The sequence below is a fragment of the Salmo salar genome, chromosome 02 (genome assembly GCF_965601325.2).
Source record: "Salmo salar chromosome 02, fSalSal1, whole genome shotgun sequence".
Lineage (NCBI taxonomy): Eukaryota > Metazoa > Chordata > Actinopteri > Salmoniformes > Salmonidae > Salmo > Salmo salar.
This window is the reverse complement of record NC_138292.1, coordinates 52,454,572-52,467,175: the sequence shown is the minus strand read 5'-3', so window position 1 is coordinate 52,467,175 and position 12,604 is coordinate 52,454,572. Positions and strand designations below refer to the sequence as shown.

At 42.7% G+C, this 12,604-nt stretch overlaps 1 protein-coding gene across 3 annotated transcripts in view; it reads right to left on the bottom strand.

Annotated features, from left to right (window-relative positions):
* Positions 1-248: 248 nt before the first annotated feature.
* Positions 249-12,604, bottom strand: part of LOC106586244 (protein jagged-1b) — a 31,908-nt gene continuing 19,552 nt past the window's right edge. For 2 of the 3 annotated variants that reach the window (XM_014173309.3, XM_014173318.3), the window contains exons 13-26: positions 11,998-12,148; positions 10,923-11,087; positions 9,696-9,809; positions 8,487-8,600; positions 8,122-8,235; positions 7,906-8,022; positions 6,339-6,366; positions 5,868-5,953; positions 5,184-5,297; positions 4,676-4,785; positions 4,301-4,534; positions 3,966-4,097; positions 3,573-3,723; positions 249-3,276 (exon numbers count right to left, since the gene is read on the bottom strand). In XM_014173309.3, coding sequence (XP_014028784.1) covers positions 2,729-3,276; positions 3,573-3,723; positions 3,966-4,097; positions 4,301-4,534; positions 4,676-4,785; positions 5,184-5,297; positions 5,868-5,953; positions 6,339-6,366; positions 7,906-8,022; positions 8,122-8,235; positions 8,487-8,600; positions 9,696-9,809; positions 10,923-11,087; positions 11,998-12,148 — 2,178 coding nt within the window. In that variant the 3' untranslated portion in view covers positions 249-2,728. The remainder of the gene's footprint in view (positions 3,277-3,572; positions 3,724-3,965; positions 4,098-4,300; positions 4,535-4,675; positions 4,786-5,183; positions 5,298-5,867; positions 5,954-6,338; positions 6,367-7,905; positions 8,023-8,121; positions 8,236-8,486; positions 8,601-9,695; positions 9,810-10,922; positions 11,088-11,997; positions 12,149-12,604) is intronic. The other variant, XM_014173327.3, reaches the window with a different exon arrangement.

The window sequence follows — 12,604 nt, the reverse complement described above, 5'->3', positions numbered from 1 at the left end:
AAGACAGGCTTGTTCCCACGCAGGTTAGGGCTGTGTACAAACCTTTTAAACTCTCTCACGTGTCTGCTGAGACTGTTAGTTCATGTGTGAGAGAGGACAGGGACAGTCGAGGCTCAGACAAAGGCTCATCATTGTTCAACACTCAACAGCAAATGCGGCTCATCCGCCATGTCATCAAGTCTACACCTACCGACTTACGGCACCAGACAGACCATTTGCAATGGAATACAAAGACTAAGCTCTTTTTGTACAAAATATTTTAATAAATATTACTTTCCAAAAAACAAAACAAAGACTTGCCAGGAACAACCCCGCCCCCCCCCAAAAAATACTTTAATTCTCAAGTTCTTAACACACTAAAGTGAAATGTACACATACTTTCTCTTATATCATGATATTCAGGGCAAACAAAAAAATAAATTAAAAAAAGTTTACAGCCTGGTGGTCTCCATCCAATCCAGAAAGGCTGTGTCACATGACAGTTCTACAGTGTTCTTATTGAATCTCCTCTCTTCAAGTATCTCAATGGTCGAGTTTGTTTTGCATGGCCTGGTGACCCGAGTTTGCTCATTGTAGACCATTCCATTGGTCCTTAAGTGAAACCTCCACCCACCTGGGGCACCGGGCCATGCAAAACAAATTCCACCATTTATTAGAGTTCATTACAATATATGGAAATAAGATGCAAAGTAATCGCATACATCGAAACAGTTACATTTTCTACAAAGATTCTAAGGACATTTTCTCCTGTTCTTGACACTTGTTATGCTGTACATGCAAACATCAGGCTATCAACAAAAAAAAGCTCCCTTAAAAGTATTTAATTGGCAAGCAATGTGTCTGCCACATTGAGTTGTTTCAAATGACCCTCCATGTTATTTTGTCCTTTCCCCTGCCATCCCATTTACATTTAAGTACTTACAAAAGAGTCCTGGCAAATATACCATAGAAATGGTTTCAAAACAGACAAACTTTTTTTTTTTTTTTTTGGGTGGACACAAATGCCCATCTAAATTGTTCAAAAATAAACTATTCTTTCAAGAACACGTTTGGCATTTATGAAACAAAGTGAGGTTCAAAAGTATTTGGACAGCGAAACATTTTGTTGTTTTGGTTCTGTACTCCAGCACTTTAGATTTGAAATTATAGAATGACTGAAGTTAAATTGCTGACTGTCAGCTTTAATTTGAGGGTATTTTCATTGATTCATGTGGATGTTACCATGATTACAGAAAGTCATGAATGATGAAAAATGATATCTCTCACTCCCTCCCTCCACAAAATATGCTATTCTCATGTTATTGGTAATGGTGAGAGGTTAGCATGTCTTGGGGTATGATCTTTGTGCCTCCAACTTTCTCACTCATCATTATTCATGATTATCTGTAATCATGGTAGCATCCACATTAATGTAGAAGTGTTCAGAAACATTCTATTCATATTTACAATAAGTGACTCCAAAATGACATTAACATTTAGTTCATTTAGCAGACGCTCTTAAAATCAGAGCATACATTTTGTGTACTAGTTCATACTGGTCCCCCTGTGGGAATCGAAACCACAACCCTGGCGTTGCAAGTGCCATACACATGAGACATTATTTACCATTCAATTCTATTGGGCACCAAATAATCTGAAACAAACAGAAACTGCATCCAACAAGTTTGTAGAGTCACAAGCTTGATGTAGTTGTTGCGTGCTAGGAATATGGGACTAAATACTAAACTTTTAACTACTTTAATACACAGTGAATTTGTCCGATGCTTTTGGTTCCTTGAAATGGGTAGACCATGTAGAAAAAGGTCTTTTTTTTTTTTTTAAGTTAACACGATATGGATGAAAATACCCTCAAAATAAAGCTGACCGTCTGCACTTTAACCTCAGTCATTGTATCATTTCACATCCAAATTACTGTAGTACAGAGCCAAAACAACAACAAAAAATTGTCAATGTCTGTATATATTGGACCTGACTGTATATATTGAAACAATATTTTCAACAATAAGGAAGTTGTACGCTTACAAAGCTGTCAAACCTTCAAATCTAAACAATGCATATAAATAAAAGGAATGATATTAAGGCTCTTGATTATTAAGTTAATAAATCAAATATACACAATGATTAATAAAAAAAAAATATTTACAGATCTATACATCATTCTACATTGACACAAATTCTTCATATCGGCAGCAACTGCTGACAGACTCAACCTGCCCCAAGCAAAAATAAATAATATGTTTTGATAGTTGCTGTGGTATGGTGATGCGGAAGCGCGTACAAATACAAAACCAGTTAGAGGCTAAACCCACATTAATATTAAATTGTACACTTCGTATGACTACCGGGTGAAAGCCTGTAAAAAGCCTTCAACAGCAGCTTACCGAACAACGTAGAGATGTTCTTACACGTACATCAATCTCCATTTACAGAAGTGCCGCCTCGAAGTTAACTGGTTTTTCTTAAAAAAATTAAAAAATAATTTAAAAAACGCAAACGCAGCACCCGGAAATCCAGCCAAACCACAGCCAACCGTTATTGGCAGTGTAAGCCAGCTTGTCGAAACATAAATTAAACACATGGAAATTTGTCTTCTTTGTGAAGGGTAAATCACAACTTTTTGATTCAAAAATATGACAACAGTATCAACAACTTTGGAGCGCCCCTCAGTTGACCTTCCAACGATGAGAAACCGGTTGAAGTGGTCAGGCCAAGGTCACCAAGCTGTGCGCTATACAATGAATTCCATTCGGTTTAAGCTCTGCGCCGACTCCAAGTCTCTGTTGTCCTGTTTGTTAATCCAGTTGGGGTGTTTGCCGGCCGTGCTGAGCGGCTGTGGGCTCCGCTCCTCCCGGTCCACTAGCGTATACGGTGTCTGCCTTGGGAACCTAGCCTTTTGAAACCTCTTCTCAGACTCCTCGTCATCCGAATGGTGGCTACCCACGTCTGAGTTGTTTGTTCTAATTTTGGCGTTGAGAAGAGAGTTCTTGTCCTCGTAGTGATAGTGGTGGTGGTTGGGGTGTTCTTTAACTGGGGGTAGGCCATTGGCCAGACTGTGTTTATCGATGGGGTTCTTGATCTGGTTGAGCTGCTCGCGTACGTTGTTGACTGCGTTGTTTGTGTCTTCGGCTGTCGTCGCAGGGGACGACGACTGGGTGTTGACACCCGTGTGGGTGCTGGGCTTTCGGCGCCGCTTGAGGCACCAGATAAAAGCAGAAGCCACAGCCAGGAGCCAGATGATGATGACTACGGACACCAGCAGGGGGACCAGGTAGTCTGCTGGAAGGAGAAAGGGAGGGAAGGCATTAGTTATCAAAGACTATAACAAAGGAGGGAGACTCAGATATCAAAAACTATAGTTTAAGCAGAAGTTGACAGCAGCAGAAATGTGATCTTCTCCCTCTTCCAATTAACAATTTTGAACTGCAAAATTCCCCAAATCCTTCAACCAGGATTTCTGGAAAACATGGGAAATGTTCAGGAATTTTTCAAACCTGGGTACATAAAACCATCCCACTACTAGTGAAAGTCAATGTCCTTGCAGAAACAAAAAAAATGGCTGCCTGTGCCCTCACCATTGGGGTTGTGGCTCTGCCTCCTCTGGACGCGGACCTCGATGATGGCTGTGATGATAGTGCTGTTGCCGTTTCGCTTGCTGACCAGGTCTATGAACTTGTCTGTGATCTCCTTGATAGGGGCCTTGCCTCTTCTGGGGTCCTCCGTCGACTAAAAAAATAAGAAGCAATTTAGTTAAGTCTTTGTACAAGAAACTTGTAACTTCCATATATCGCATTTGAAAGAATATTGAGTATACTGTGAGAAACAGGACAAATTAATCCTTATGCGAATGTAGTCATTCTTAGGATAAGACTGTCTGCTAAATGACTAATGTATGTTTCAAAATGATCATTTGCTTTTTCTTGACAATCATGGAATTGAGGGCAAAATTTTTGCCAAGCGGTACTTACGATGGCTACATGGATCTCGTTGTTGGCTGTGGCCGATGGCTCGCATGTCATGGACACCGAGTACTCCGACGAGAGGTTCCTCACCACATACAGACTCCTTAGCTCGCTGCAGATGTTCTCAACAGTCAAGCCCTGCCACACACAGAGAGATCAAAAAGGTTCAATGTATAAGTTCAAGTATTAAAGTATCGGCATCACAGTTAATCAAAAACTGCATACTGCTCCTAGTCTTACAAAGGAATATGAAATTGCTGCCAAACTGGATGTGACAATGGTTAAATTGACTTCCTAGTTTAAGTTTGAATGTTTTTATGATGTGGCTTGTGCCAACTCACCTGTGGCATGGTGTCCTTGTTGAAGGTGAAGGTGACGTTGGCACAGTTGCTCTCGGGGTGGCACTTTGCGTGGGGCTTGGGACTGTGGGAGGCCGACCAGCACTCGCCCTGGCTGGGGCATGGCTTGACAAAACAGCACTCGTCCCGGACGGGCACACACACCTGACCGACCGGGCACTCGCCACCGCTGTGGCTTTTACTGTGGACCCGGCAGGATTTGGGACCGCACCAGATCTTGAGGGGGACAAGAATGTGGTCAACTGTGGTGATAATTTGTGGTCATTCACTGCATAGCTAGCTCACATTACTATGGGGATTGAATATGGTACAAACAAAACAAAAAGACAGCTTGTCGTAAAACCTGTGGTTTCGTACCATTGTACAGGTGACCTTCCCATTGTGGCACTGGCAGGTGTTGCAATCGTCGTCCCATTTGGTCCCGTCCACGGCCACCAGACCGTTGACAACACAGGGTCTCCCAGTAACTGCAAAGCAGGAGGCGGCGATTTTAGTCTCATCAAGATTGAACATTAAAAACATTTGCTATAGAAGCCCAAAATCCTAGATGTACCGTGTTTCAGGTTGACCGTGTTTCAGGTTGACTGTTTACACCTACATTGACTCTTGTTAAGACTTAGGTTCTTGTGATGTTAATAAAGCTATTGTACCGTGCGCTTATACATTGTTAATCTGATGTCCTGTTTATAGTTAGGTAAACACCACCTAGAGTTATAGCACAAGGAACAAAAATTCAGACTAAGTTTTCAACTAAAATACAGTCCATTGTCATGGCAAAATCCAACAGGGATGATCATGATGGAAAATGTATTTATTGAAGCCAGTGTGAGCCGCTAAAGGAACACACGGAGGGTATAGGTCTTACCTTCTTGGCATCTGGGGCCGGCCCTCCCTGGTGGACACAGGCAGCGGTAGCCGTTGATCTCGTCGACGCAGGTGGAGCCGAACGCGCAAGGCGACGACTGGCACTCGTTGATGTCTGAGGGGACCAGATTGGCAACTGTTAGGGTACTACTCCATTTCTGTCACTTCATCTGTTCATCAATCTATATGCATCAGTCCATCTAGCCTACTGACTAACAGACTGAGTGACTACAAATCAGACTTCCAAATGAAACCCGATACGTCTTGGAACCATTTTCCTTAGACTGATTGTTCCCAGAGCCACAGACCAAACTGTGCTAATTACAAAGTAGTATAACGTCATAACAAAAAAAAAAAAAAACATTTGAAGATCAAATACTTTCAAACTCTACCCTAGTTTCATTCCTAGTTAACAGTTGGACTAACTCTGGGTGGTCAAGTTATCATTGGGAATGAGTGCAGGTGATCAACTTCTCCACCTGAGCTCTTTAACTGGATCAAAGGGCTAACCGCAGCGTGAACTTTTCTAGCCAACTCATAAGCTCCATCCTCCATTGTGTTGTCCTACAAGCACCACCAAATCCAAAAGACAAACCTGATTTAGCCCTGACTTAACTGACTTTTGTCACAGCTTAAGAATAGTAAAGGGGGTGAGGGAAGAGGAACGCAAAGGGTTAACACTCACTAATCCTGCAGTCTGGTCCTGCGAATCCTGCGGCACACTCACACCGGTACCAGTTATCTCCGTCCACACAGGTTCCACTGTTATAGCTGCAGAGAAAAGGATTGAGACAGAGGTCAGGGTTCATAGCTCTTAACCAATAAGAATTTACTAAACGGGTAGGAAATATAATTCCATGTCTTAGAAAGTATCTAAATAAGCATCACTCAGAATTCCCTCTGCATTAAATGATTTCACCACAAAAATAGTTTAACAGATACATTTATATTATTCTTAAAATGGCATTGGGTAGAAGAGGAAGTGGAACAAGGTACAATGTCTGATTGTGAAGACTTGAGCAAACAGGGTTACGTGAGTTGTTTGTGGAGGTGAGTGTATACGCGAGCGTGTGTGTGTGTGTGTGTGTTATAGCAACAGGACATTCCTGAGGGCAGATAAGTTTACTGGGTCTAATTTGGCTTGGGATTGACTTACCAAGGGTGGGGATTGCAGTCGTTGGAATCTGTAAAATGAGAAATACAAGAAAGTTGGGTTAGACACATAGGGACGATTTCAAGTTCATATATCAAAATCGGTAATCGTCCTTTTTGGACGATTACATTGCAATCCACGAGGAGACTGCGTGGCAGGCTGACCACCTGTTATGCGAGTGCCGCATCAAACTTATCTTAGAAAAAAAGCAATCAATCTTCACATAATCACCAGTTAACTACACATGGTTGATGATATTACTAGGTTACCTAGCTTGTTTTGCGGTGCCTGTTAATTTATCATCGAATCACAGCCTACTTCAACTTCGCCAAACGGGTGGTGATTTAACAAAAGCGCATTCGTGGAAAAAGCAAAATCGTTGCACTCATGTACCTAACCATAAACATCAATGCCTTTCTTAAAATCAATACACAAGTATATATTGTTTTTACCTGTATATGTAGTTAAAAGAAATTCATGTTAGCAGGCAATATTAACTAGGGAAATTGTGTCACTTCTCTTGCGTTCAGTGCAAGCAGAGTCAGGGTATATGCAGCAGTTTGGGCTGTTAATGACCATATTAATTACCAGTGTTGACCATATTAATGACCAAAGGCTCGTATTTCTGTGGGTTTATTATATTATAATTAAGTATATGATTTGATAGAACAGTCTGAGTGGTGGTAGGCAGCAGCAGGCTCGTAAGCATTCATTCAAACAGCGCTTTACTGCGTTTGCCAGCAGCTGTTAGCAATGCTTGAGGCACAGCGCTGTTTACGACTTCAGGCCTATCAAGTCCCGAGATTAGGCTGGCAATACTAAAGTGCCTATAGGAACATCCAGTAGTCAAAGGTATAGGAAATACAAATGTTATAGAGAGAAATAGTCCTATAATAACTACAACCTAAAACTTCTGAACTGGGAATATTGAAGACTCATGTTAAAAGGAACCACCAGCTTTCATATGTTCTCATGTTCTGAGCAAGGAACTTAAACGTTAGCTTTTTTACATGGCACATATTGCACTTTTACTTTCTTCTCCAACACTGTGTTTTTGCATTATTTAAACCAAATTGAACATGTTTCAATATTTATTTGAGACTAAATTAATTTTATTTATGTAATATATGAAGTTAAAATAAGTGATCATTGTTCATTCAATATTGTTTATTACAAATATATTAAAATATATATAAATAAAATCGTCCGATTTAATCGATATCGTCTTTTAAAAAAAATTGGTCGACCTCTAACACAGAGTGAATGTTTGAATACTAACTCAAGACGAGTGTGTGGCTAGCTGAGAGGCCACATACCATTAATCTAAGAAATAAAATAAGTATATATAAAGTTTCCCATTAAGATTTAGCTAGATACATTCTTTACATAATGGACGAAGGCCAAACTGTACTCATCTACTGCGGCAGGTTAAAATGTAGCGCAACTGAATATTACACTATCAAGTTGTTATGAACAACTAATAGCGCAAAAAAACTACAATTCTCTACTAAAGATGTATTACCTACCCCAGTCACTGGGACAAGGGAGGACACACTCTGGGATCACTCACTTTGGTTGCAGGTCAGGCCCTCCCAGCCCTCTTTGCAGACACAGGTGAAAGAGTCTCCACTGACCACACAGGTGCCTCCGTTCTCACAAGGGCTAGGCAGACAGCTGCTGTTCTTAGCTGGAGAAGCAAACACAACCTTTAGCCAACATGCTAGCTAGCTGGAAAATGCTACAGAGCTAGCTGCAATAATTTAGCACGGCTGGCTATACTACATACCTATATTACAGGTGGCACCCTCCCATCCGGCGGCACACATGCATTTGAAGGTGTCCCCTTCATCGTAGCACGTTCCGCCATTGTTGCATGTAGCCTCGTCACACTGGCTCTCCCCTGGAAGCAAAACAAGACTACACGTTAGCAACTGTTCATAGTCAATGTCAGGAAACCATTAGGCCTTAACACATACAGGTTTAATTTATGCACATAAACACACGCTTTCGAACACGTACAAGCATGCACACATGCTTACATCCAAACCACACGCATACTTCCCACCACAACACACTTCACATGGCCGCCCCAGGGCGAAAAAATAAAAAAATAGAAAAAAAGTGTGCGATTCTGTTGTAAGGGGGGCTTACTTGAGTGACATGTCTTGCCCTTCCATCCGTTCTTACACTCACAGTAGAAGTCGTTCACCAGGTCCCGGCACGTGCCGCGGTTGCGACAGGGGTTGGTGTTGCAGTCGTCAATGTCTGAGAAGACAAGACAGAGACAAACATGCCTGTTTGGCATCTTCACGGAGAAAGAAAAACACGCAGAGATTTTTCTGCCATTTTAATCCTTGTCGGGCTGCCTAAACGCTGTTTTTTTTTTTCAGATCGCATAAGTCAAATTTTCAGAATGGAAAAACACTAAGTGTAAAATTCAATGACTACATCTGGTTTTAAAGTATGTATAAAAGATAATGGAACTATATCTTTTTTTCATAACGTGATCTTTGTTAGTTCTCAAATCACCAAAATAAAAGCTAGACAGTCAGGGAGAATAGAACATTCTTTTGGGAATTAACTTAGCAGTATTCATTTTGTTATTATGTTTGAGCAAAAGAAAACCGCATTATCCATGGCAAAATGCATAGAATTGCTGAAAACTAGCTTTAAAACAAACATTCTCAACTGTATGGCAAAAATGTTATAATTCCAAGAAATTAGCTTTAAAACTGCAAAAAAAGAATCTCAGCTCCATGGAGAAATGTGTAGAATTGCAGCAAATTGGCTTAAATTCGAAAATGCCTCTATAATTTTCTCTAAAATGTAGCCGCGCCGACAGCCGACTGCGCTCATTGCCACCCCAAACACCTAAGCCTTTTTTTGAACCAGAAAAGTTTCAATATGGGCCTAATGATCATTCATATCCCCCGTCACTTGAAGGTTTGAAACAAGCGGGATTATTTGGTAGCACTTTGTGTGTTGCCTATGCATTAGGAATGCAATATGGAAGTGTTATGTTTAGCCTACCAGGTGTTATAATATTGAAGACTTGTTATCAGCATTAAGAAGCAAGACAGATGAAGAAGTCAATGCACTGTTCCACCTGCATGTAATGCATAAGCACATGTATAGACTTGTGTACCACTGTATGAATACTTTTGTAATAACACAAACAAAAAGAACCATGAGCTTTTTTGAACACTTGTACTACGTTGTGGGGTGATTGTAGGCAACTTGTATATAACTTCAATAACCATGTATTATCCACCGGTGGGTCAAAGAAAGTGAAATCCATTATTCATATAAACAAATACGACTACATAACAGTATTGTGTGGCGAGAAGAAAATTAACTTACTGTTGTCGCAGTTGGGTCCCTCCCAACCCTCGGCACAGATGCACTGGTACAGGCTGACTTTGTCAATACACGTTCCCCCGTTCTGACACGGGCCGCTTTCACAGTCATTTATATCTGAGTGTGAAAGAGGAGAAAAATAAGCAAAAGCCTGAGGAATATGCACAATATCAAGCCATGCAATCAAGGCGTGCACCATGAAATCCCTTCAAGGACTTATTTACCATTTCCAATTTTCTACAGTTTCTTAGAACAAGTGAACAACTCACATTGTTTCCACATTACACATCCAACGGCGGCCTTGCAGTTTCCCTAGTGCCCCATTTATTTTGGCTGTCGTCTCCGGTCAAGTAACCTCCCACCAAAAGCCCTTCCCAAAACTCCCTCTTCTGTCACCCAAAACCACAACAGAGAGCTTGGTGTTGGGTGTGTGAGTGCGTGGGAGAGACAAGGCCAGGCAGACTTCCTGGCTTAAGAAAGTGAGAGTTAAGGGTGGGGAGGCATGGAACCCCCCTCATTTAACAACTTCCCCACCCCCTGACAGGCTAGTGAAGGCTGGACAGGGTCATTAATCAAGACCTGTGTCTGAGAGACAGCATAGGCCTCGCCTGGGGCCTCCAGTCCTCCATTAGAGCTGATAACCCAGTGACTGGCAGGGCCAGGTCTAGCCCGCCTGACCTCTCTGGGCTAGGGAGCCGGCAGCTAAAACAGCCATCCATCAAACAGGGAGCTAATAATTATCGTCAGTGGGGGGGGGGGGGGGGGGTCACCACTCTCCCCTGAAAGAAGTGTTGGTGAGAACAAAGTCGCCAGGTTTGGAGGGAGCGAGAGAGAGCACGCTTTGAACCCAAGGATGCGTGTGTAGTGACAGAGAGAGTTCTTGTCAAGCGCCAGGAACAATCATTATAACGGGGAGGGAGATTCTTGTGGTGTACTTGTGGTCGGAACGGAGCAGGGCTTTTAAAGAAGATCTGCTTCTCAAGAAGGGCCCATCCTGTCCTCTACCACCCCTGCAATACCATTCTCCCTCCATGCTCTGCCCTATCCACCTCATAATTCTGCCACATCTCATCTATCCATGCCTCCATCACACCCCCACATTGATCCCTTAATTCACACATTAGCCATCCACCATCTAGCCAAGGCTCCATCCATCCACCTCCCTAGCCATCCTCCAGTCAGCCATTCATCCACCGTTCTTCACCCCTTGGAACTGGGGGAGTCACTTACTCTCATGGCAGTATGTCCCAGTGAAGCCCTCCTGGCACTCACAGCTGAACTGGCCCCCAGCCTGGCTCCGGCAGCGCCCGTGGGGCCCGCACACATTGGACGAAATCAGACGCATGCCCCCAGGGGTGCTGTTGGATGCCACGGCAACCGTGCAGCTGTCAATCACTGAGGGAGAGAGGGCAAGGTCAGGACAGTGTTCATATATGGCAAATCACAAATGTTGATCTGTAATGCACAGAACTGACATTACCACACACGTCATATAAACCTTCACAAGCGCTTTGGGTGCTAAAGCTTCTAATAAATAAATATTCAAACAGATGCAACACATGCCAAAGTCCTCCTAATTTCTTCAATCTGTGGTGTGTGTGTGTTTAGATAAAAGTAGTCCAACTAAATACAAGCGTATTAACCCTTATCAGGGTTACTATCAAAAATGCACGCGAGCACACACACACACACACACACACACAGAGAGGAGAGAGAGAAAATGAAGGGGGTCTATCATATTTTTAGCAGGAAGAACACAGCATTTCAATTTGCCAGATTTTTCTGGGGTGTTTTGGAGAGACAAAACACAGTCTAAAAGGGAGGAGAGGAAAAATTTAAGAAGCAGAGGCAATTTGTCAGAAGGAGGAGTAGGGCGGGGGGTTCTTAAAGGGAGTGTCTTGTCAAAGAAGTAGTCTGGCAGCAGTAGCGGCTCGAAAACATGAAACCAAATCTTAACTCTTCCCATGGTAACGAGGCCCTGGGGGACCGGCGGAGAACGGGTTTGTGCCGCGCGGGCTTGCTAACCTTAGGTCTTCACACACACACACAGGTGGGACACACACCCAGCACAATGGCCTCAAATTAGCAGATTAGATTACAGGCTCTGCAGGTTAAAAAGCCCCCCCTCTCAGATTTACAGTAAAAAAAAAAGCAAAGGGAGATGAGTGACCTACATTTTTTCGGGGTTAGCCTTCATTAGCATTAGCCAAGCTAGCCGAAACTGGCTAGGCTAACACTGAAAACCAACAGACTTTTACAGCAACGTAAAGACTGCACAAGGCTGAACCAAAAAGAAAATATGAACCTTTGCAGGGTGTGGTACGACAGTGGTCCTTCAAATGGGAACAGTTCTTGCCCTCGTAGTCTTCGGGACATTTGCAGAAGTAGTTGGTAGCCAGGTTGAAACACTGGGCCCCGTTTTGACATGGGTTCGGCATGCAGTAGTCGATATCCAGCTGAGAAGGCGAGAACAAAAACAGAGAACGGTTTAGACATATACCATGTAAAGTAATACCTGCCATTTTACCTTTTTCATAACCCATTGTAGACTTCACCACGGAAACCTGCTAAAGACCCATAAACAAACACTTAGCGGTGGGGAGTTGGAGGAGGCGGGAAAAGAGAAGACAGAATAGCCCAGACGGAAGGGTCGGAAGGTTCACAAGTGTTAACAAGCACGACAAAGCTCCGGTTTTGAGTTGCAAAGAGAAACGATCGCAGAGAGAAACGCAGGTGCAACTACAGTGGGGTGGGATGGAAAGGTGGCAATTTTTTATTTTTTTTAACTATTGAAGAGGCTATCAATGAAAACAGATCATGGTGTGAAGATTCACACAGGAGAGAGGAAAGTTGGCCCTAACCACCGATATAGGACCATCTCCAATCCTATCCTTAACCATTAAAGGTATGGG